Here is a 23,718-nt window from a genome sequence, read left to right as displayed (position 1 = left end):
CAAGAAAACTTAGGTTTTGGAACTTTATTAAGCAAGCATTAGAAAAAGTCATATAGAAAGTTTTATTCAGCATTTATGAAGAGAGCTTAATTCAAAAAAATATTAATTATTAGCAGAAATAAGTGAAAAGAGCATTTCCAAATCCTAACTAACTCTCTGTCTTAACCCTCATCGCCTGAAAACAAAGTCTTTTAAAGTCAGCTTTCCTTACATGTAATCATCGAACAGCAGAACATGTCCCTCTGGAATCAAGAAGCGGAAGCCCAAAAATCTGCTCCTAGAGCCTATTCTTATACCCTAAAACTATGCCTAAACTAACTAATTTCACATACCATCAGCTGAATTCTGGCTCCCCATTGGCTGAACCACCTCACGCCACAGTAAATTGTGACATCTTCCACCTCAGGTCCAGGCTTTTACACTAAATAACCATAAGTCCATGCTCAGAGTCCTGGCAGCACTTCCTTAGGCTGCTACATTTTGTAGCAAAGATTGTTCATGTAGTGCACAAAAATGCTGCGACTCACATTCCTGGCCTTGAGCCTGTCCGTTCTGAGCTTCTCGTGGCACATTAGCAAACCTCTCCATTGAGTCGCCTTTTACAGTTCTTTTCAAACCTTTTTACAATAAAAGTTCATAGGCTTCTCATCCTTTTCAAAATAAGTTTTTCTCATGTGGCTTTTCATCAGCAGGCCTCTTTTCAGAAAGCATCAATTTTCTGCGCCACTTTTGCTTGCGTCACTGCGCCACTTTAGCTCACGTCACTTTCTCAGAAAACTATTATTTAAACAAACACAAAACAATAATTAATTCAGGAAATGAAAGTCATTCTGTTTCCAACCTACATAGCTAATGTTAACCCATTAGTATAAGTCACCTAGCAGAAGCACACAAATAAAGCAGCACATTTAATATCTACCATTCTTCATAAAGTCCAGCTGGATTCTTCATAAATCTGAAAGAGGTAAAAGAAAAACAAACAAACATATATAGACAAAGACATAGACACACACATAATGCACAAAATAAGCACATGCCATTTTTGAATCAGCAGCATTAGTGTTGACAAAGACCATAGACTAACAAAACAATATTAGTTATGTGTTACAAAACATACTCGCAAATGCAACATAAAGCACACTAGTCCTGTATAATGATGTGGAATTTTACTCTAAATTGTTTTAATACAACAAACCATGCAATAACTCATTAATATGTTAATTCAAGTTATGAGAGTATGACATCACGAGCTAGAATAAAATATTTTCTGAAGCTCGCTCCATCAACTCCCTCATCTGGTGATTTCAAAAACACCAAACAAAATCCAAAAAATTTACTTAAAATTTTTATCTATTGAACATGTTTCAGGCTTACTCTGGATTAGTATTTAAGCTCTAATTTCATCTATATTTCTGCAACTCTCATAATGAGTATTGAGTCTTACTAATTCTATATCCTTTACCCTTTCTTTATTCAGCTAAGTTGAATCCTTTCCACCTTTGAATCCCCAACCACCAATGAATTTATAGGTAACTAAGTTTTAAATTGCATAACTACATTTTGAATTGCACCAACAAAACAAATATCAATCTGAGTATTATAAAACAAAACAAAAACAAAAACTTAATTTTTTGAAAAATTTGAAAAATTAATAAAAAATTAGTATATAGTATATACCCCCTCTTTTTTTTTTTCAAATTCTAAAACATGTTTTCTTCGACCTTGCGTCTTACATAAAAGTGTTTCCAGCTAACACAATTTTTTCGACCTTGTGTCACCCTAACACAATTTCTTCAGCCTTATGCCAAAAATAAACCTCAACTTAAAGAAAGCTAAACCTAGTCATTGTCACCATTTTGACTGCTACTGCGCTTCTCAACTATTGGAGGGATAGTTAAGTAGGCCCATTCTGGAGACTTGTATTTTACATTTGGTCTCAATTGTCTTTTGCTCTTCCTGGTAATCATTTAAATTTTCTCTCCAGCTTGCTCTTTTTTTGTCAGAATCACTCTTCTGACTTGACACTTCGAATTTGAACTTCAAATCTTTAGGCCAGACATCACCTTTTCTCAAGAGTTTCTTCTTAGGCTTGCTTTCTTTACATTCAGCTTTCCAAGCCCTTTTTCTGAATTTTCTTATCTCAGACTCTTCATCACTTCCATCTGTATCTGTTTCTGAGACTTCAAATCTGTACCTAGGAACTTCTTTACTCGGCAGCTTCACTCCATTAGGAACATCATCCTTACAGCTGGTACTTGGTAATTCTTCCTCTTCTTCAGGGATCACCCTTAGCTTCCCAGTTTCAGAATTCTTGCTCCTGCACGCAGAGCTACTCTTTTGCCTTTCAATACTCTCCTGGACTAGATTTCTGTCTTGCTCAGAGTCTTCTTCAGAATCTTCCTTTTCTTTTTGGAATTCTTTTTCTAACAGATCTTCATCATTTTCTGAATCTAGAATCACAATCTCTAGATCTTTTTCATTCAATGTTTCATTCACATTGACATCATCATGCAGATGTCGACCACCTTGTCGATCTTCAAGATCTGGATTTTCTTCAGAAATTTCTTCTTCAGAGTCTGAATCAGTTGTAGTGTCTTCACTATCTTCATCAGGGTTATCAGGTGTAGGTACACAAAGGGTATTACCTATATGCATCCACCCAGTATCTGTTGTGACTAGTATCACCTGTCTTGCTTTCTGCCACCTGGGTACTAGACAGTTCTTCCTCCGATGAATCTTTGTCCTGACCAAGTCTCCTGGCAATAGATCATGAGCCTGCTCCTTTTCCTTGAAAATCACATCTGTTCCCACAGTAATTGAGTCATTTTTTCTTGTTGAAAAAGCTTCCACCCATTTTGAAAATAAACAAATGATGACTAGGACATATCTCAGTTTGTTATGTTGGGGCATTTCAAAAAGATCTATTTGAATATTTGTAAATGAACCACCCTCCCGGCCTATGGTTCCCAAACTCTCAATTGGACCATGGTACATCCGTGCCATGTCAGCAATCATGCAATTGGGCATAACAGGTCTGTCATCTTTGTAAACCCAAATTTCATTTTCCTCTTGCTGTCTGAAACCTTCTTTGAGCCATGTGTTTTTCTCCTCATCATGTGCCTCATCTTGTAATTGTTTTGATTCTTGCCATGTCTGAATTGCAAAGATTAGTATGAGGATGCTTGAAACATGTTCATTGAATTTTTCCCCATTGATTGCAACCCTCTCCTGAGCACAAAGCTTAACAATGTTACTTGCATGTTCATTGCCTTTTGAGATATAATTATTTTTTTCTCCATTTGCAGCACATTTTATCTTTGCTATTTTGTCAAGAAGCTCAATTCCTTTGTTGAAGTCTGGCATACCCAGAACAGGAGCTTCACTCAAACTCTTTTTAAATTGCTCAATGGCTTCGAGCTCAATTTTTGTCAGGACAATTTGGTCTTTTATATCTGCTTTTGTCAATCTCTGCAATGGCCTCATAATTACTGAGAAACCACTAATCCATTGGCAACAGTAACCAACCATGCCTAGGAACATTCTTACCTGTTTTTGTAACTTTGGGCATTCCATTGCCTGAATCATTTTAATTCTCTCAATAGTTACCTGACTGGGAATTCTCTCTTGGAACCTGAAAGCTAAAATTATTTGACTCTCTGGGTGCATTGGGACCGAATACCACTCAGCATCATGTGGTATCTGACAAAAGATCTATGCTATTTTGAGCATAATAGGACAACAAGGGTTTTCAGTAACAGGAATAACTCTTTCAATTGATTCTGACTTCATCTTGTACTGTGGAACATTAGGAAATGAGTTTCCCTGCTTGATTGCAATTTTAACTGAATCTGGTCTGTTTTCCTGGTCTCCACTGAATCCTGTATCTGTATTGTATTTCTGCTCATTACCATAATTTGGAAATGATGGCGGATTTATCTTATTCTGCTGAATCACCACCTGTCGCTGAATTTGTAGCTGTTCATTCAGTAGCTGTTGCTGCTGATTTATCTCAATCTGCATCTGTGGATTTTTACACTTTCCTACAAAAGCTAAAGTCGCTTTTTCTTTCTCTTTTTTCTTTGTCCATTTTGTTTTCCATTTATTCAGATTACCCCATTTTCTCAAAGTCCAAATTAAATCTTTTATATGGGCAGTTTTACCTGCATTGTTCAAGCTTTCAATGTCCTCATCATCCTGTAATCTTTTCAATCTGCCTGTACTGATTGTATCATCCAGTAATTTGTACTCATTGGGCTGTGTCAGGTCAATCAGGTCAACATTAGAGTTTTCACTAGGTGAAACTAGAGTCATTACTCTCTCTTGCTGAGTTGGAAACATTACTAGCTCATTTTCAGGTACGCTAGAATAAAGTTTTTCATCAAACTTTTGAATTTCACAATTCAATGGGACCGTTAAAGCTGTGGGACTAGTTTCATCTTTTCTAAGCACTGGGGGAACAGGTCCAATTGTCACAGGAACTGTCACTGCTTCCATGTCTGACGTTAACTGCTCAATTAAATCATTTGTAGAATTTACATGATCAGGAATATTAATTCCAGAAGTACTAGGCATCTCATCATACCCTCCTGTTGTGACACCTTGAGAAGGGGTCTGGGCTGGGACTCTATTAATCTGAACTAGGACTCTTGGCTTTATATTAATCTGTTCTGGGGGTCTGCTTGAATTTCTGTCCTGATCTGTATTTACAACATCATTTTTACAATGATCAATTAATTCTTTTCTGACAGGTTTATAATTTACATTCGCTGATTTGGGAGTTGATTCTTCATCTAAAATTATTTCAACAACCTTTTTAACTTTTCTAAATACATGTTTCATTTTCTGATAGCAGAAAAACGTTTTCTTCTTCTTTGGATAATAATTATCCATGTTTTTTAAAATACTTACCTTTATTAAAAAATTAATCACAATAAAAAAATGTATTTACCTTATTGACCTTGTGACACTAGCTAACTAACACACAATAATCACGAATTAGTCCCCAACTTTTGGGCAGTAAGTAATCTAACTAATAAATCAAGATTAAGGACAAAGCTGGGTATTTTAAAAATAATATTTCTGCGTGCGCCACCTTGGACACAGCGCAACCTTCCTAATGCACTTCGTCTATTTTTATGCTGCTATCAATAAATCATATGCAGCTTTGTGGGACACTATAATTACATCAGTAATTAATACAGTAACTAGCAAAATGCTTGGAAATATTTATTTATTTAATTTTGCTGCACAACCCCCCGTTCTCCCCCTCTGACAACCAGCTTTAAAATCACAGCTGTGGCTTTTGCTATGATCCTTGCTAATTAGGTAAAAGTGTCTCTCTGAATTAATTTCTAATATCTAGTAGATAACGCTATAGACAAGAAATAGCAATATACAGAACCAAAAAAAATTTGCTTGGAAATACACTGAGCTTCTATACAGAGACGATCAATACTCAACATGAACAGATTTTTCCTTACACTGAGGTATTTGCCAGCTGCTCTCATCCATCAATTAAACTGTAAGCGCACACAGCTTCTGAGGTGTTTTAATAAAATTTACTTCACCGAAAGGACATCAGGCAACACTTGTCTTGCTAAATCAGACACTGCCCCGCTCCTGCACTGATAGAAAACTATGACAGGGCTGCAGGAAAGAACAATAAAATGATTACCTCAGGACTGAAATTTTGCCAGGTACTAGGCTCTCAGAACGCGAGCGCTATGTCAGAAACTGAGACAGTCACAGGCTTTAAGGCTCAATCTTATTATTATAAGAGGGACTTGTTCTTTCAATTTTATTTTAAAACAAAGCTCTGGTCACTAGCACACTGCCACTGCAGTCTCTCCTTTATGAAATTAAATTTTTAACCCAGCGTGCAATCGCTTGCCATGTGCATCAGTTGCAACATCCTTCTCCCAAATCAATAGTGCAACCAGGAAAGAAATCAAATCGGGGACATTTAAATTTGTAAACAATTCAGTAGCGCTTCAACCAATCACAGCGCGACTTTGCTGTGACATCACCAACACCTCAGCCAATCGGAGCACCGCTTTCTCGATACCTCAGCCAATCTGCTAATGTTTATTTTATTAACCATACCGGTGTTGCAATATATTTTAAATCAATGCCGAGACACTCATGATGTAAATAGGCAACTCAGCAGTCTGTTGCAACACGGCATTCACAGCACGATCTTGCTGTGACACTACAGGAGCCACAACGAATCACAGCGCAGCCCTGCTGTGACGCTGCGGCACCCCGACCAATGAGAGCGCGGCGGCTGTGACGCAGACAGCCGCTGCAGCTGGCAGCTCTCCCCTCGCGCTCCAAACAGCCTAACGCACAACGCTCGTTACACGCATTAGCTGTAACACGCTTCTTCTTTTGACACAATAGCGCGACAAAGAAGGGAACTAAAACGGGGACGTATCTCTATTTTCGAGTGTGTTCTGTAAACTTGAGGACACTTGTTAAATATCAAAAATCTTGGCAGGCAGTGGCGCGCATCAGCCAATCACGCGCAACCACTTTTAACACCGAAACGCTCTACAGCGAATCACAGTGCTGCTTTGCACGACGCCTCAGCCAATCAGAGCGCGGCTTTCGCAACGCTCATCCAATCACAGCGCGGCTGTTGCTGTGACCGTATACCGCTGCTGCTGCAGTCTCTCTCTCCCTTCGTGCGCTCAGCCCCTCGTTTTAAAATATAATCCTTACACAGCGCGCAACTCGCCACAGATATTAGCTGTAACACACTTTAACAGCGCGATTGTAGCGGGGACTTGGTTTTATATTTGAGTGTCTTCTCGTTATGTACTAGGGGGAATCAGTTCATGCAAACAGCTGATTCACCAGGACGTGCTTTCCAATATGAAGCATACCTCCACTTAATTTAGCTGGACTACCCAATTATTTCCAAAACTGGGATGCTTGGAAAATACAAACAATTCGGCAGGCAGTGGTGTCGCGCATCAGCCAATCACGCGCAACCACTCCAAAGCACTTCAGCGAATCACAGCGCTTCTTTGCTATGACGCTACGGACGCCTGAACCAATCAGAGCGCGGCGGCTCTGACGCACACAGCCGCTGCGGCTGCAGGCTCTACTCACACGCTCTCGCTCCTAAAAATAGCCCCTCCTTCACAATTTCGATCGTGATACTTTTAAATTGATTTTTATTAGCGCGCAATACTTTTAAATGGATCTAAATATCGCGCAGCACTTTACAATACTTTAAAATAGCGCATTCTTTACCCTGAAGGCTCCAAAAACGCGTTCCTATTACTTTTTAAACGCAATTAATAACTACATTAAACAAACCATTTGCCTGCTTCTCTAAACAAAGAGATAGTTTAACACATTCATTCAAGTATTCTCAGCGTGGAATAGACGACGCTATTCTCACAGAATAGTCTCAATCACCAATAGAGCAATTCTTACCCTACCCTTCTAACAGGTAATAACCAATCGTGTTATTACAAAACTTTCACGCACTTTCAAACAAGAAAACCCTAATCATACACCCACGAAATCTTGGCAGGACTTGAACCAACCACAGGAAACGTCACACATTAATAAGAATAGACGATGCTATCTCATCCTTCTCTCAAGCTTGGATATGGAAAGGGGCGACCACTCGGTCCCCCCGAACGTATGGTTGGGGGCCCGGATCCCCCCGGGAAGCCATTTTGGGTGGGGGCGTGTTCCGGCTGGTATGCCCGAAGCGGCGTAGCCGGGGCGCGCCTTTTCCCGCCCAAGAAGGGTTGTCCTAGACACCTGCACCGTTGGCCACGCCCCGTAGGCATGCCGGAGGAGGGTACACGCCCTCCCGAAGAGGAATAAAAGGAGCAGCAACCCGAAGAAGCATCCTCTTGTTCCTGTGCTTGGAAGCTGCACCCTCTCGTTGCACGTGAGCCCTCGACGGAACAAGGAGCAATTTTTTGACCCACCCACCAGCCCCTTATGGCAAATGTTTGTACTGCAGTGAAATTGATCTGCTGTGATAATGCTTTTCTCTCCTAGTTTGGTGGTTAATAAAAATGTCAATGTTGGTATTGCAATAAAATGATTTGCTTCATAACATCTTCTTCCTTAGTAGAACGGAGTATAACAGTCTAGACGAAGGTATAATCGCAATGTGAAGTTGATTTTCTTTCTTGAATAGGTTAATAAACGTCGTATTTATTTTTCGGCGGGCGGTAAGGTCATGATCGGTGAGCAGTAATTTCAAGGTCCCTAGAGGAGGGGCGTCATCCATTATGGATGGGAGCGCCCGGGGGGAGGCGCCATTGGCCCCTCACACGGGGAGGCGGCACCCACTAAGTATGGGGTCGAAAGGGAAGGCGGTCAAGGCCCCTCCCAGGGGAGGAGGCGGCTAGATGCCCCTCCTACAGGAATTTCCCGGGGCCAGGATATCCGCAACGGCGGATGTGATGAACAGTGTGTGGTGGGAGGGGGGTCCACGCTACCTTCTAGACACCTCACACGAGTCCTCGGACGACCACTAAGATGGCGTCGAGTTAAATAAGGGCCCCCGCAAAGACAAGGGAAATTGGAGTTGGCACAGAGGTACAGTCCTCTGTGCGCCCGCCCCTCACACCGTGAGGGGGGAGTTCTGGTAGTAGGGATCTGACACCGGTTGCGACCTTGCCGTTGGCCCGTAATGCTAGGATGTACAATTTTTAAAAAGTATGCATTTGCAGGATGTTTAGACTCGGCTAGGAAAACCTTTGTATTAGAGATTTGTTAAGGTTAGCCAATGAACGTATCCGCATCGTAATGTAATAAAGAAAAATTGTACATAATATGAAACTTTTATTTTAATGTTTTAATTTTGTTTCATATTTTAATAAATACGGCCGGGAGGGTAACTCCCTCCCGCCTTCCAAAAGTTCAGAACTGTGTCCGTCTTCCCATCCTTGGGGATTGTGTTGGGAGGGGGTGACAGGCATCCCGGCCATAAATCCTACTACTCTTTTCACAAAAAGTTTTAAAACGGGCAACCAATTCCCTATGCTTAATGCTACGATTTCATAGACAATCCTCACTATACATTCAACCAGTCAATCTAAGTCCCTAAACTTGTGTTGTACGTCCACAACACGTGATATATTTTATACCACAATTTTGAAACAGAACAAATGCACTGTGTAACTCTTCTAGTCACACTACTCTTGCCATGGCAAACCAGGAATTTTTCACACTGCTGGAAAAACCCTTAAGACTACATATAACAATCTGACAAAATCAAAACTCAACATATGTTAAACATTGATCCTATGTATATACCAACATATATGTAACATGTATGTAGCATGTATGTCAAAAACAACATATAACCGTACGAATGCTAATGTGATCCAGCGCTCCTACTAAAATTCTGCATAAATGATGTCACCATCTACCACCATACTTACCAATCAATAACAGGCCCATAGAAATAACAGAGCAGCTGAATTATGAGGCGAATGGATCTGATATGTTGTTTAAACTATCTACAATAAACAAGACCAGCTTGTCATTTTAAAAGTTTATTCAAACATATTCAAGAAAACTTAGGTTTTGGAACTTTAATAAGCAAGCATTAGAAAAAGTCATATAGAAAGTTTTATTCAGCATTTATAAAGAGAGCTTAATTCAAGAAAATATTAATCATTAGCAGAAATAAGTGAAAAGAGCATTTCCAAATCCTAACTAACTCTCTGTCTCTACCCTCATCGCCTGAAAACAAAGTCTTTTAAAGTCAGCTTTCCTTACGTGTAATCATCGAACAGCAGAACACGTCCCTCTGGAATCAAGTAGCGTAAGCCCAAAAATCTGCTCCTAGAGCCTATTCTTATACCCTAAAACTATGCCTAAACTAACTAATTTCACATACCATCAGCTGAATTCTGGCTCCCCATTGGCTGAACCACCTCATGCCACAGTAAATTGTGACATCTTCCACCTCAGGTCCAGGCTTTTACACTAAATAACCATAAGTCCATGCTCAGAGTCCTGGCAGCACTTCCTTAGGCTGCTACATTTTGTAGCAAAGATTGTTCATGTAGTGCACAAAAATGCTGCGACTCACATTCCTGGCCTTGAGCCTGTCCGTTCTGAGCTTCTCGTGGCACATTAGCAAACCTCTCCATTGAGTCGCCTTTTACAGTTCTTTTCAAACCTTTTCACAATAAAAGTTCATAGGCTTCTCATCCTTTTCAAAATAAGTTTTTCTTATGTGGCTTTTCATCAGCAGGCCTCTTTTCAGAAAGTATCAATTTTCTGCGCCACTTTTGCTTGCGTCACTGCGCCACTTTAGCTCACGTCACTTTCTCAGAAAACTATTATTTAAACAAACACAAAACAATAATTAATTCAGGAAATGAAAGTCATTCTGTTTCCAACCTACATAGCTAATGTTAACCCATTAGTATAAGTCACCTAGCAGAAGCACACAAATAAAGCAGCACATTTAATATCTACCATTCTTTATAAAGTCCAGCTGGATTCTTCATAAATCTGAAAGAGGTAAAAGAAAAACAAACAAACATATATAGACAAAGACATAGACACACACATAATGCACAAAATAAGCACATGCCATTTTTGAATCAGCAGCATTAGTGTTGACAAAGACCATAGGACTAACAAAACAATATTAGTTATGTGTTACAAAACATACTCGCAAATGCAACATAAAGCACATTAGTCCTGTATAATGATGTGGAATTTTACTCTAAATTGTTTTAATACAACAAACCATGCAATAACTCATTAATATGTTAATTCAAGTTATGAGAGTATGACATCACGAGCCAGAATAAAATATTTTCTGAAGCTCGCTCCATCAGTAGACAAGGTTGTGATGTTGACACACAATTGCTGTTGTTACACTAAACAATCTTCCATGCCTCATGCTACTAATGCAAGGTGGCAAATGCAAAACAACAGTTGATGGACAGAATGCAGAACAATGTCATACATTCACCCCAGTACAGAGATCTGCGCCTAAATCCATTGTTTTTTTGCACTCCACACCACCCCAGTTCAGACATGGCCATATGCAAATCAGACTTGACCCTGTGCCTCATGGGAACAGTCCAGCCCAAACTGCCGAAGCCATGTCTTTCCTGGACCGGAATCAAGCATCCTAGGACCGGTTTCTGGCTATCAGTTGTCTTCAGCCAGGATAGCTTGACTCCAGTGGTGTGGAGAGCATGGGGCAACCTTGGTTTGAGCTTTGATGCGAGTGATATAGACGAAATTTTGGCAGGACAATCACTCTTACAGAACACTGAACTTACGGAAGCATTAGCACAGGCAGATGACTGGGACAAATTGACGGAGAAAAAAAGAGAAGAGATGAGAACATCCATACACGGAATCATAATGACAGAATATCTTAGAGTAAAAGCAGCCCCAAGAGGCCTCTGGGTCAACAATGCCCCACGAATTTTTTTGAGCGACCTGGCCTTCCGACGAGATTGGTCCTCAATTTCGTGGAAGTGTACTCTCGATTACCTGGTACTAATTGTAAAAACTGCGAAAAGACTATCAGATAAGCTCTTGAAAGAGATTGAGGATTGTGAAACAGAGCTGAAGAAGGGCATCAACCCCGCAGTATACAAACAAAGGCTAGATGAAATCAATAAGGAACTGGAAGAATCTCGAGAATTTCTCACACAAAGTAAACTAAACAAACTTGGCAAAGATTTAAAGAAATTCAACCAAGAAAAGATGCACCCTTATACCGTGGAGGAGTATTCCCCCCAGGATACAGGATCTGACAACGACTCTACCAATTCCTCCAATAATTCCTTCAACAGTACAGATGGTTATTTCCCCAAGAGAGGCAGGAATAATTATAGACAAAACCGCCCCAGGAGAGGAAATAGATGGCAGAGACCATTTTTTCACGGGTACAACATGCCATATTACCAGCCTTTTGTCACACCTTATGGTGGATGGATGGATCCATATAATCAAGGCATGCAACAAATGCCAAACTTGGGAGAACAGCAAATGGGGCACAATCAACACACCACTCAACAAGAACCTCATTTTTTATCGAGAGGCCAAAACCAGCCAAGAGGCAAGAAAAAATCCCTCAGATGGCAAGACCAACAGAGGAATGTGCAAACACGCAGCATGGCAGCATCGCACCCCTCCACCAGCAAGAGCAATCCCTCGTAATTAATCTATCTGGTATGGATCTACCACAGGAACAGATCGATATCCTTAATAAGGGATTGGGTTTCGTCCCTACCCCCAGGCTTGATACTTTTAAATTAAAGAGTGAATTAGCTGAATTTTGTAGGACATTGAAATTGAAGGCTTTCTTCTCCAATCCTAATTCCAACATGGGGACGACAGAACAGGGAGATACCAATTTGCGGAATAAATCCACTTTTAATCCACCAGCCTCAACTGTACATCCAGAACTACAGACGTTCGAGCAGGCACTCCTAAATGGAGTAGACAAATTACAATACAAAAAACCCTACCAAAACCTCAGTAAAAATGAACGCCTGGCCCTAGAAGCTCTAAAAGCAAATGAGAAAATAGTGATCAAGCCAGCAGACAAGGGGGGTGGAACTGTTATTCTAAGTAAAGAGGGATATGACGCACAGTGCCTAGCTCTGTTATCTGACACAAGGTTCTATCAGAAGATAGACTCAGACCCCACTGAGAGACTAAGGAACACCATTGCGATTATGGTCAATGAAGCTGAGACGAGAAGCTGGATCACCCCGAAGGAGGCTGACTATTTGATGGCGAAGGAACCCATTATCCCCTACTTTTATTCTTTGCCAAAAACTCATAAGAATAGAAGTCCACCGCCAGGACGCCCGATAGTTTCGGGCATTGGTTCAATATTGGAACCACTCTCCAAATTTGCCGATGAATTCTTGAAGCCTATTGTCCAGCAAACACCGGCATACCTGAAGGACACCAGAGACCTTTTGGTACAAATAGACAAAAAACCTTTCAACCCACAAACTATGCTTCTCGTGGGCCTAGATGTTGAAGCCCTATTTACTAGTCTGCCACAAAATGATACCATGCAAGTTTTAGAAGACGTCCTATTCTCAACAAACTGGGAATTCAAAACACCAAGACATTTCATTCTAGAGTGCTGTAAGTTAGCACTGAAAGAAAACTTCTTCGCTTTTGGAGACGATATGTATCTCCAAATCCATGGAACCTCCATGGGGAGCGCCTTCGCTCCCTCGGTGGCTGGGCTCTATGTGAGTCACTTTGAAGAACTCAACATAATCAATGTAAATAACACCTTCTCTTCCAGTATTTTATACTGGAAGAGATACATTGATGATATCATTATGATTTGGGACACGAAATTGGATCTACAGACTTTCATGAACTGGCTCAATAGCCTTGATCCATGGCTCAAATTTACACATACAGCCACCAACAGTAACCTTGATTTCCTGGATATAACCATATTCATAAAGGATAATGAGCTACATACCAAAACATACAGGAAACCCACGGCCAAGAACAGCATTCTGTCCTATGAAAGTTTCCATCCCAAACCATTGAGGGACAACCTGCCCTACAGTCAGTTCCTTCGTTTGAAGAGGAACTGTAGTAACAACTCAGATTACAGACTACAAGCGAATGAATTATGCGAAAGGCTGAGACAAAGAAAATATACAGAGAAAACTATCAAACTCTGTAAAAAAAGGGCCACAAATCAACCAAGAGAATGCCTCCTTCAAACATTTGAGAAAGAAACAATACCTGACCTAACCACCTGTGTGACAACATTCAGCCAGGCATCTTACGCAGTAAAGAAACTTGTTACCAAGAATTGGCATATCCTGCACACCGGACAATTCAATTGGCCTAGACCAAGGTTTGCCAATAGGAGATCGAAAAACATTAAGGATGTTTTGGTTCATACTCGACCGCCACCAAAAAAACTACAAGTGAGTCTGCCCAGGGATATTACTATGTCACCAGTAACTGGACACTACCCGTGTGGTTCATGCGTAGCGTGCAAGACTACTACTGCTACAAAAACACTACAGCTTTCAGACACCTTGGTGTGGCAACAACGTCAACACACGAATTGTAATTCGACCCATGTCATCTATACAGTGACTTGCCCCTGTGGCAAACGTTATATCGGGATGACATGCCGAAAAATAAAAACTAGGATTGGCGAACATCGCAGCAATATAAGATTAAAGAAGAACACCACCAAATTGTGCAATCATTTCGTGCAAGCAGGCCACACCTGCGATGACATCCATTGGTCAGTAATCGAAATGTTAAGTGACAAATCCCAGAGATGTGAACGAATTTTATTCGAAAAAGAACAGAGGTGGGTGGAACGTCTCAGAACTTATGAAAATGGCCTTAATGATTCTATTCCGTGGCATCAATTCTCCAAATGATGAATTTTTCAACCCCTATGTTCCGTATCACGAAACAATGTACCATCTACATTACATGAGACCCGTCGAGTTTTCTAACAACACTCGCCATCAATTCTCCAAATGATGAATTTTCAATCCCTGTGTTCCGTATCACGAAACAATGTACCATCTACATTACAAGAGACCCGTCGAGTTTTCTAACAACACTCGCCAAAATCTACCGATACAAGTTGTAATTAAACTTTTTGTTTATGTAAGCCTACCTATCCACGCTAACAAATGTGAGCCCAGTGATTCTGAACAATCTACAATATAAGAGACTGCCGTTTTTAACCACACTCGCAACATTCTCCTTGTTGCGAGCAATAAAGTTTTCCTTTTAAAAAAAACCATCCACCTGGATACGCTCGCATACACGTGAGTGATAAGTGCCACCCCTTTAAAAACGCCTGCCCTTCCGGATTCACTCACTTCCGGGGGCAGAGTCAGCACAAGATTGAGCACGAGTGCACGCGGGTAATGGCGGAGTCATACAACATCGCCGACTGAATTGCGGTAAGGTGACCGACTGTATATTGTTTAATATGGATATTCTTTTGAATACAGCTCTGAGTCCCGAGGGCCCCCCGACGCCAGCAAGTATTCTCTGTTACAAGGTATGCGAATGCGCAGCGCTTTACTTAACTCGCTCATTTTCACCTAAGAGGCTCCTTCCTAGAGGTTGTTCCCACACGCGCCTTTAGAGGCTACCTCCCTATAACATACCTGACCCGTACTGCTCCATTCAGAAGTGGCCATGACGCACTTCTAATTTCCTTATGCTGAAGGTGCTGACAATGTACATACGTTCCCTTTTCACAGCGCGATAAGCTCGAACCATTTTTAAACCCTCCCTATTTTAGATGAATATTCCTGAATAATAATGTTATTCTATTTGATGTACTAGCCTAAAATTAGGATTGAAAAAAAGAGTGTGTATTTCTCGATGTTTTCTCCCTTCTCATTTCAGAAAACGGAGGAATTTTCCCTACAAAGTGTACAGGGTATAATGGCAATACTACACTAAGAGGTGTGAGTAATTCGAACATTGTTTGTCTACTTTTGTAGTGAGTCCTGACGAATGCTCTATAGACCCCTGTGGGCCGACAGAGCAGAAACATGTCGACGTTTTGTGTGATAAATGTTTTTCAACTACTATGATCTAGTTACTCGATCAACTTAGTAGTACGAGACCCTTTTTAACAATCTGATTAATCACACCATTAAATAAAATCACATTAAGGGTGATTTTTCAGTTTTTTAAACCCACTGTATTGGTTTTTCCTACACTCCCTTTCTTTTGACACACTTTTTTGCAGCTTCTCTGGACACTGCACTATAAGCCAGAGGTGCCTCAGGTTGAGGCTGGCAACATCACTAACTTAGAGTGACCGATGATAACTGCCATCAACCCATATGCGGGGCGGAAGAACCATATATACCGCAAGACTCACATGTGCATAGGGTTTTTGAGGTCACTCTAATTTTACATGACCAATGGCCTAGTGTTACAAGTGTCTGTTTCTTTTTTGATAAACCTCGTACTTTCCCTGGGGAACGAAACAGACCCTCTAATTCCCTAGTCCCTCCACATTGATTTATTGAAGATGGCTGATAGCCAGAAACCGGTCCTAGGATGCTTCATTCCGGTCCAGGAAAGACATGGCTTGGCAGTTCGGGCTGGACTGTTCCCATGAGGCACAGGGTCAAGGCTGATTTGCATATGGCCATGTCTGAATGGGGGTGGTGTGGAGTGCAAAAAAACGATGGATTTAGGCCCAGATCTCTGTACTGGGGTGAATGTATGACATTGTTCTGCATTCTGTCCATCAACTGTTGTTTTGCACTAATGCAAGGTGGGTCACAAAAGTTCATAAAAATTAGGTCATGGCTCTAAAGCATTTAGGAAACACTGTAGTAGTTGATAAATGATCTACTGTAGCAGGTGATAACCATTTATTACAGCTTCTCCATGCCAAGGTTTATCTATTCTATCCAAATGTTTTAAACTGTGTTCTGGTGGGATAAGCAGATTAAGTACTGGTTGTGATGATTCAATCAGCTGTGATTTCATCAGGGAGATGAGATTTAGTGAATAAGTCTGTATGCAATCTTTCATTAGCAGTTAAGAAGGAGGAATGTGACATGATATGGGTCGTTTAGAGTTTTTACTACTATCAGACTGTCTAAGTAGCTACTTTTACAGTTTAATGTGGTTGCTCTTTTCTTTGTGCCCTCAATTGTCAAGATGTGCCAAAGTCACAGACCTGGTCACCTATCACAAGGTTAACTCACTATTCATTGGAGAAACATGGTTCACCCTGTATGTTCCCACATCTTAGGTGACCTTGTTTTCATGGGCTACAGCGTACAGCATTTTGACTGCTCACATTAATTAATTACATTTCTTATATAGCGCCAGAATCGACCCCCGAAGGGGTATCTCCGCGCTTGCCTTGGGAACCCGTCCTGGTTTTTCCCTGTGAGATAGCCCCTACAGGGCATCCCCAAGGTGAAAGCCAGGCATCCCGCCGCAGGGGGGCCGTTGTGGAGATTAAGCAAGCTTAATGCCCAGAGTTGCAGAGTGTGAACCCATGATTAGGTCAGGCACCGAAGCGAGTATTATCGAGTCCGTGGACATTTGAGCTCAACACCCTGCCGCGTCGGGAATCGAACCCTGGTCCCGGGTCTGACCTCTGCTTCAGGGTCTGCCTGCTCTAACCAGTGAGCCACACTTCTCCACCTAAGAAGGCAGAAGGAATCACTGTTGTCCATGAGTCTCCCTGATCATTTACACTAGGTAAGGAAGACATACTCTGCTCCTTGGAGTGCCTCACATGACACTTACCACTGTGAACAAATCAGTCCTCCCAAATCCCCTTAATCTTCAGGGCTCCCAGACAGCCAAGGACTTCACCACCACCACCTGACTTCACTGGTTGAAATGGCGGTTTAAAACTGTACTCCCTGTCTGCAGTGGCAGGCTCGGAGAGATGTTTTACAGTGCTACCTTAGTGAGTGGCACAATGAGTGCTGCAGCCCAATAGTAGCATTTAATTCTGGGTACTACCACATAAACAATGATCAATGCTAATAACAAGCTTCAGTGGGACCAATATATTTGTTGAATCTGACCAAGGTTCCATCTCGGCCAGCCTCAAATCTTTCCTAGGTCCCGGTCTATGGCAGCCTTTACTACCACTACAGCTTTGTGCTTTTTGGTATATATTCATCTAAAGCTTATTTATTTCTCCTGTTTCCCTATTGAAGTTTTGCCATTTGGTCTCATTGTTAGTGCTCTATTTTCTAATTCAATTTGGGATTTTTATTGTTTGGCATTTTGATCTTTTAGTACTGAATATATATTTAACACATTGCCCCAAGTTAAGCCAGTCTGCTCTGTGCAATTGCGACCAGATGGTTGTCCTCAGGTTTATTTAGTGACTTTGGGATTTCACCCAAACAGCAGTTGTAATTATTTATTGATATGGTCAGACACCCACCCCAAATAATAATCTAATGTTTTACAGTGATGAACTGCTTTGTGGATTTTGTAATTGCTTCTACTGATGAGGCCTCCAACTCCATCCCTGGATGTACCATGGTGGGCCCATCTTGGGTGATAAGTTGTGACAGTCGACCTGATGGCAAGCTGCAGTGCTTCTTCCTAAAATACCTGGAGACATCATACCTCATCCCCCACACCAATTCCTAGTGGACAGGCAGGTGTGCTCAGTAGCCTCTAAAGCTATCTGAATAGGAATAATGATAGAAAAGAAACAGCTGTGAAGGGAAAATTAGATGAGAACTATTGCCAATCACCAATGAATGAAAAATATAAAATGGCCCAAATATGCTGTAGGCTGATCCAAAGGGTGAAGGGCACTTCAATTAGGCAATAGGAAATGGAGTGGGCTGACCAAACGAAGCCAGAGACGGATGTTCTAAGGTCTATTTCTGCACATGTAATAGTTCTATTTATTGGCAAGGCTTTTAAAAAATAGGCTTTTCCTACCCTTTCAGTAATAGTTGTTCCCTGGTTGTGTAGATGTATGTTTATTAATGTATGGAGTTTTATATCTGGCATCACCAACGTTAAGACTTATGTTATGGGTGTTCGCACTATTTGAATTGCCCAATTCACGACGGTCTCCACTAAACACCCACATCTTCAAACATAGACCTGTCTTATAACTGGGAAAAATAAGCACACAGTGAATATTTCCCAAAAACATTAGTGACATCTAGAAACACAGAAATCTACAGTGAATGACGGTGAATTATGACCTAGATTAAATGTGCTAATATACTAATTTTGCTGGGTTTAGGTCGCATTTCCACACAGAAAATACATTGTAAATTGTAGTGAAAGGATTTGCCTTTGGATGGTCCTTCTAGCATGGTGGTTCTGGGAGCATAGTCACTGGCCATTCTCCCCCCTCAGTTCGGCTTTGAGGACTTCTTGTATTGTGCTACAGCATTGCTACCCTGGTGCTTCATCTGTAATAGAATGCCTGTTGGCGCCCAAAACTCTGTTCTGAAACCTGGCGCTGGTTCTTTTCATTATCAGCACATCGAATAAAAAAGGCTGTGTAGTCTTGATTCGAACTCATACATCCTTATCCATTTCCATCCATTATCAAACACCAGCTTCTCCTTTATCTCACTCCTGCATGGTCCTGCTTGTTTCCTTTGCAACCGTTTTTCTGTTTTTCTCTTCCTACTTCTTTCCTCTTTTGTTTTTTTTCCTCTCTTGCTCTTGGTTAATGTTTGATGAGGAAAAATAAGTGCAGTTCCCAAAAACCCAGTGCTCTACCTGCAACCACCGTCTCAAATTAAACACTCTACTCCCAATTTGAACTACTTTCTTGATTATGTGCTGTAGACTTTAGCACCATTTCTTAAAATCCCAGTATGTTAATACATTATAGTCCATTAACTCCTTACCAGGTACTTCAGTTATCACACATTTTAAGTGCTCAGCACTATCATTGCAGATGAAATGCAAAGCAGGCATGTACAATATGCAACATATTTTATTTCGCTTTTACTTTCCCTCTGTTTTCTTCTATCATAGTACTACTTTTTAATGTATCGGAAAGCATGATTAAAAGTACCCTGGCGTGGAACATGATCATTATTGCATTCTGTGACATCTGACACTGAGGTATTTGGAATTTATTGGGTGGAATTATTTTTATCCTTTCAGAGTTTTGCCCTGCAAGTGGGCACAGCAGGCAGATTTTGGTGCTTACCACATGCTATGGTGTTTTCTAGCATTTTTCACTTGTTAAAGACCGGCATGTTTGACCTACTGGATTTTAACCCACGCACATTTAATTTGGGAGGGAAATGTATCGATCTTGGCAATAACTTGTAATTGGGCCAGAGGAATGGAAGGTCATTGTCCATGAGTGAAATATCCCTCCCTCTCTCTGCATCTCAAGAGAGCCAACTGCAAACATCACTGGGCGCAGAAATGTCTAACTTGGTGTAGGGTAATGATAGCTGGAACACTTTCTTTTGGATCACTGTGTATTATTAATGTCCATGATATTCTGTTTTGACACCTCCTTGCACACCCCTATTCGATAACATAAGGCCTCTTTAATTATTTCCAACCATGCTGACGTTGTGTGAGCATTATAAATCTACTTTTTATGGTAAGAGCCTTGAAAGGAAATATTTACATTTGGTCTTTGTGCCTTTCTCAAATGATAGATCTGCTCAAAGCTTCATTGATCTGCTGTCCTGCAGAGCCATGTTGTCAGAAAATGTTGACACTTTTATTTGTCCATTGCCCTTTCAGAGCAGCATTGATGACTGGACGGAAACTCCATGGAGAGAGATTAACGTGGAACGGATGGATGTCGAGCTTCGAAGATTTGCCAAGGTAAGTTGTGCTGTGAATCAAGCTCTTGGCCGCGTGTTTCCCTCTCACACTCTGAGTCTAAAATATAGTCTCCCTTATTGACCAGTGCACATTAGTCATTAGATAGCATTTTTCTGTACTTTGATTTTATAATGATATTCTTGTATTTTACTGCCTATTATTATCTGGTCCCATAAGCGATTTAAAAACAGAGATAGTTTTCCTAAGATAAACACTTTAAATTCACTTGGGTTAACTCATAATGTTTTCAAATAAGACTCAATTTCACACAAGACTACAATTTGTTTTAACTAAAAGGTCTGTATGTAATCGCATAATAAATCTGATAAATCCAAAAGCGAAGTTTACTATAGAACCGACTTTAGCCATCGAGTGCATATAAGGCAAACATATGCATTTATTCCATGTTTCCTCGCCATCTCCTTACCGTTACTTAAAAGCAGTCTCCTGATCATCTTTAGTCTTTTATTTTACAACCTAAAAGAACCGATTCTTTTAGACTTTTCAATGTTTGTTCTGCATGATCAGTTCATTATTTACATAAACTGTGTTTGTAATAAGCTATTCTACAGTGTTGTGACTACCCTTCAGCCTATGAAACAGAAAGTACCATTAGGGGAGGACAGCAAGTGCGGCTTGCTGATGCATTACAGAAATGAAGAAGTCAAATAAAAGGTTACATTTTCTTTCCTATTTTACCAAATAGCCTACATTCTTAGGTATAGTAATGCCTCCAGTCTTATCCTTGGTAAGCCTTTCTCTTTAAAGGTGTATTTCTAAAGCTCATATCATGCTACCACCCTAATAAATATTACAAGGTAATTCTGCCATCAACATGTATACTTACAATACATGTTACCACCAGTCTAATTGTTACTACTACTTTTGTGCTATCACTACCATGATAGCAATCTTTATTACTGGTACCACTACCACAAGTCTTCCTGCTACTGCTAACATTAGAGGCACCATTAGGACCACTACAACCGGTTAAGCTCTAATCTCAATATTATTAGTACTCCTAAAATTACTACAAAAAATAATGTTGTGGATACTACTTGGGATGCTGCTAATACTATTACTAAAATTAATATCATTGTTGCATGCAGTGCTACCACCATGCTGGCGGTTACTACTAATGATACCTCTAGTGCTATCAATGGTACCTGCAAATGATCCCTAATGTTAGTATGTCCTGTGCGCCACTCTGCAACTGTTGTTTAATTTGGACAACAAATAATGTTCCCTGTAGCTCAAAACAAGTGGATAATGGGATGAACCAGTATTTGGTGGGCACTTTGCTGCCCATTGGGGCAGTTAAGCCTGCCAAAATTAGAGATGTTTGTCATCCAAGAGGTGATAGCAGGGCCTACACTACACGCACCAGCGTGGGAGATGCATTTTAGGCAGAGCTGTCAAACCAACTCGATTGTTTTCTGTTTTTTACCCTGCTCTGCATTCTTTCTAGGTTTTTTAAAAAAAAATTCAAAAACGTGAGTTTCAGAACAACAGGTTACCCAGTGTTTTTTCACCTTTTGATGGGGCCATATATCTTTTCTTGCATCAGAACGCTGTCTAGTTTAACCCTTTTAACCAGTGATAAAGTGACTGTGCTCCCCCTTTAAACATGGGCCAATTGGCATATTTCAAATTGGTATATTTAATGCTTATAAGTCCCTGTTAGATGATAGAACTTATACCCAAGGTCTGGAAGTTAAATGCCACCAGTGGACTGCAGCATCTATTGTTCCATCCACTACATTAGCAGTGCAAATATGTCTTTAGGCCTACCAGTTTAGCCAGACTGCAGAGTGTAAAATCTGCTATTTGACCTGTGAAAATAAACCCTTTTGATGGGTCAAAACTTCCCAATGAAATATGAATAGGTCACCCATATGAAGGCCTTATAGTCCACACGGTAGGGTGCATTTTATTTAAAAGTAGGACATGTGGAATGTTAACATGTCTATGCCCTAGCACCCAATCGCTATTTTTCAGTGTGGCAGGCCTAGCTGTTCAATGTAGAAAACCAGAGTACTGATTAAAATCCTATTACTTTTTCTCATAAACGGATCTTGCTAGTCAAATAATTGAACAACTATTTTAATAGGTGATAAAAAATCCAATAGAATGATGAAGTTGGATGTTTAATAAATAGTGGGTTAAGTAACTTTTCGAAAGTCTTGCAATTGCTTTTCCACTTCTGCTAGCCTTTAATTAGCTTTTGAATAAGGTGCAAAGTGCCTCCCAGGAGCAAACAATAAAGTGACCTAAATGGGCAGAGATGAATTCTTTGAACCATGACTCAAAAAGCACCATGGGGCTCTGAGCATCTCTTTTGACATTAAAGTGTCAAATCCTGCTTACATTTCAAATCCTGCTTGACAGGTCTGCTGGATTTAAATATAACACTGGGGGAGCACATCAAAAGAAGGGAAACAGTAAGCCAAACAATTCTGGTGTATCCATCCCCTGGTTGCTGAAGGACATGCTTTGTCCCCCTGTGACCTCTGTTTCAGGTATAGCATATATCACTGGGGGCTCGCTAAAAAGGAAGGAAAACAGTAGGCCAAAAGAATCCTTGTGTATCCACTTTGTAGTTGTTGCAAAAACCTACATTTGGTCTGTTAGACTTCTGCCTTTGGGTTTTTTGAGGGTACAGTGGCTGACTCACAGTGAGTTTTAGTGTTGGATGTGAGAGGACTCTAGGATTGTATAACACCGAGATTCTGTTAACTCAGATTGACAGTGCAGCCACATAACTAAGGTGGTAGACCCCCCTGTTTTTTGTGTTATACATATCTAAGTAGCTGGGGATAATAATCAGGTAGGGGTCTTTAAATTAAATATCCCTTGGACCCTCCCTAAACGGTTTGGTTGTTGATTAGGACTCTAGGATTGCCATTGTACACTCCCATACACAAACCCAGCCCTCACGGCTCAAGTTGAAAACTTCCGCCACCATGAAAATGCCCAAAGTGGGTAGGGTTGGTCCAGGGAACTTCTACCCCATTGTGTAGGAGGTGCCCAGGAGTAATTTCCAACCTTTAGCATAAATGTGGCATCTCTAGGCATCCACTTCAGAACAGTTCTTGGATGTGTGGAAGATCAGAATATTCCTGGACCTAACTTAGATCAGCAGTGGACTAAACCTGCTGTCTGCAACCTGAGAAGAGCCCTGAAGGACTGGAACTTTTCTCCTATATGCAGGATAAAGAAGTGGACTCCAAAGGTCATGAAGCTGGACTGGACTCTTCTGTTTGTCCTCTGCCTTACTCCCTGTGAGTCTCTAAGTGCCTCCCCTTAGGTCCTAGAGTGGGGGGGGGGTGGTTCTATAAGTGTACTGCTGTGGTGAATTGGAACTAAAAAGACTAAAGTCATAAGGTAAAATCTTTGACC

The 23,718-nt window shown here is 40.8% G+C and overlaps 1 protein-coding gene across 1 annotated transcript in view; it reads left to right on the top strand.

The window, feature by feature from the left end:
- DNAH11 (dynein axonemal heavy chain 11) overlaps positions 1–23,718 on the top strand; it is a 3,435,931-nt gene that overhangs the window by 1,005,606 nt on the left and 2,406,607 nt on the right. Inside the window, exon 23 of the mRNA XM_086939827.1 lies at positions 20,236–20,319. Coding sequence (XP_086795953.1) covers positions 20,236–20,319 — 84 coding nt within the window. The remainder of the gene's footprint in view (positions 1–20,235; positions 20,320–23,718) is intronic.

This window comes from Lissotriton vulgaris, chromosome 10, assembly GCF_964263255.1.
Source record: "Lissotriton vulgaris chromosome 10, aLisVul1.2, whole genome shotgun sequence".
NCBI lineage: Eukaryota > Metazoa > Chordata > Amphibia > Caudata > Salamandridae > Lissotriton > Lissotriton vulgaris.
The sequence above is the reverse complement of the archived record's forward strand: the minus strand, read 5'-3'. Positions and strand labels throughout refer to the sequence as shown.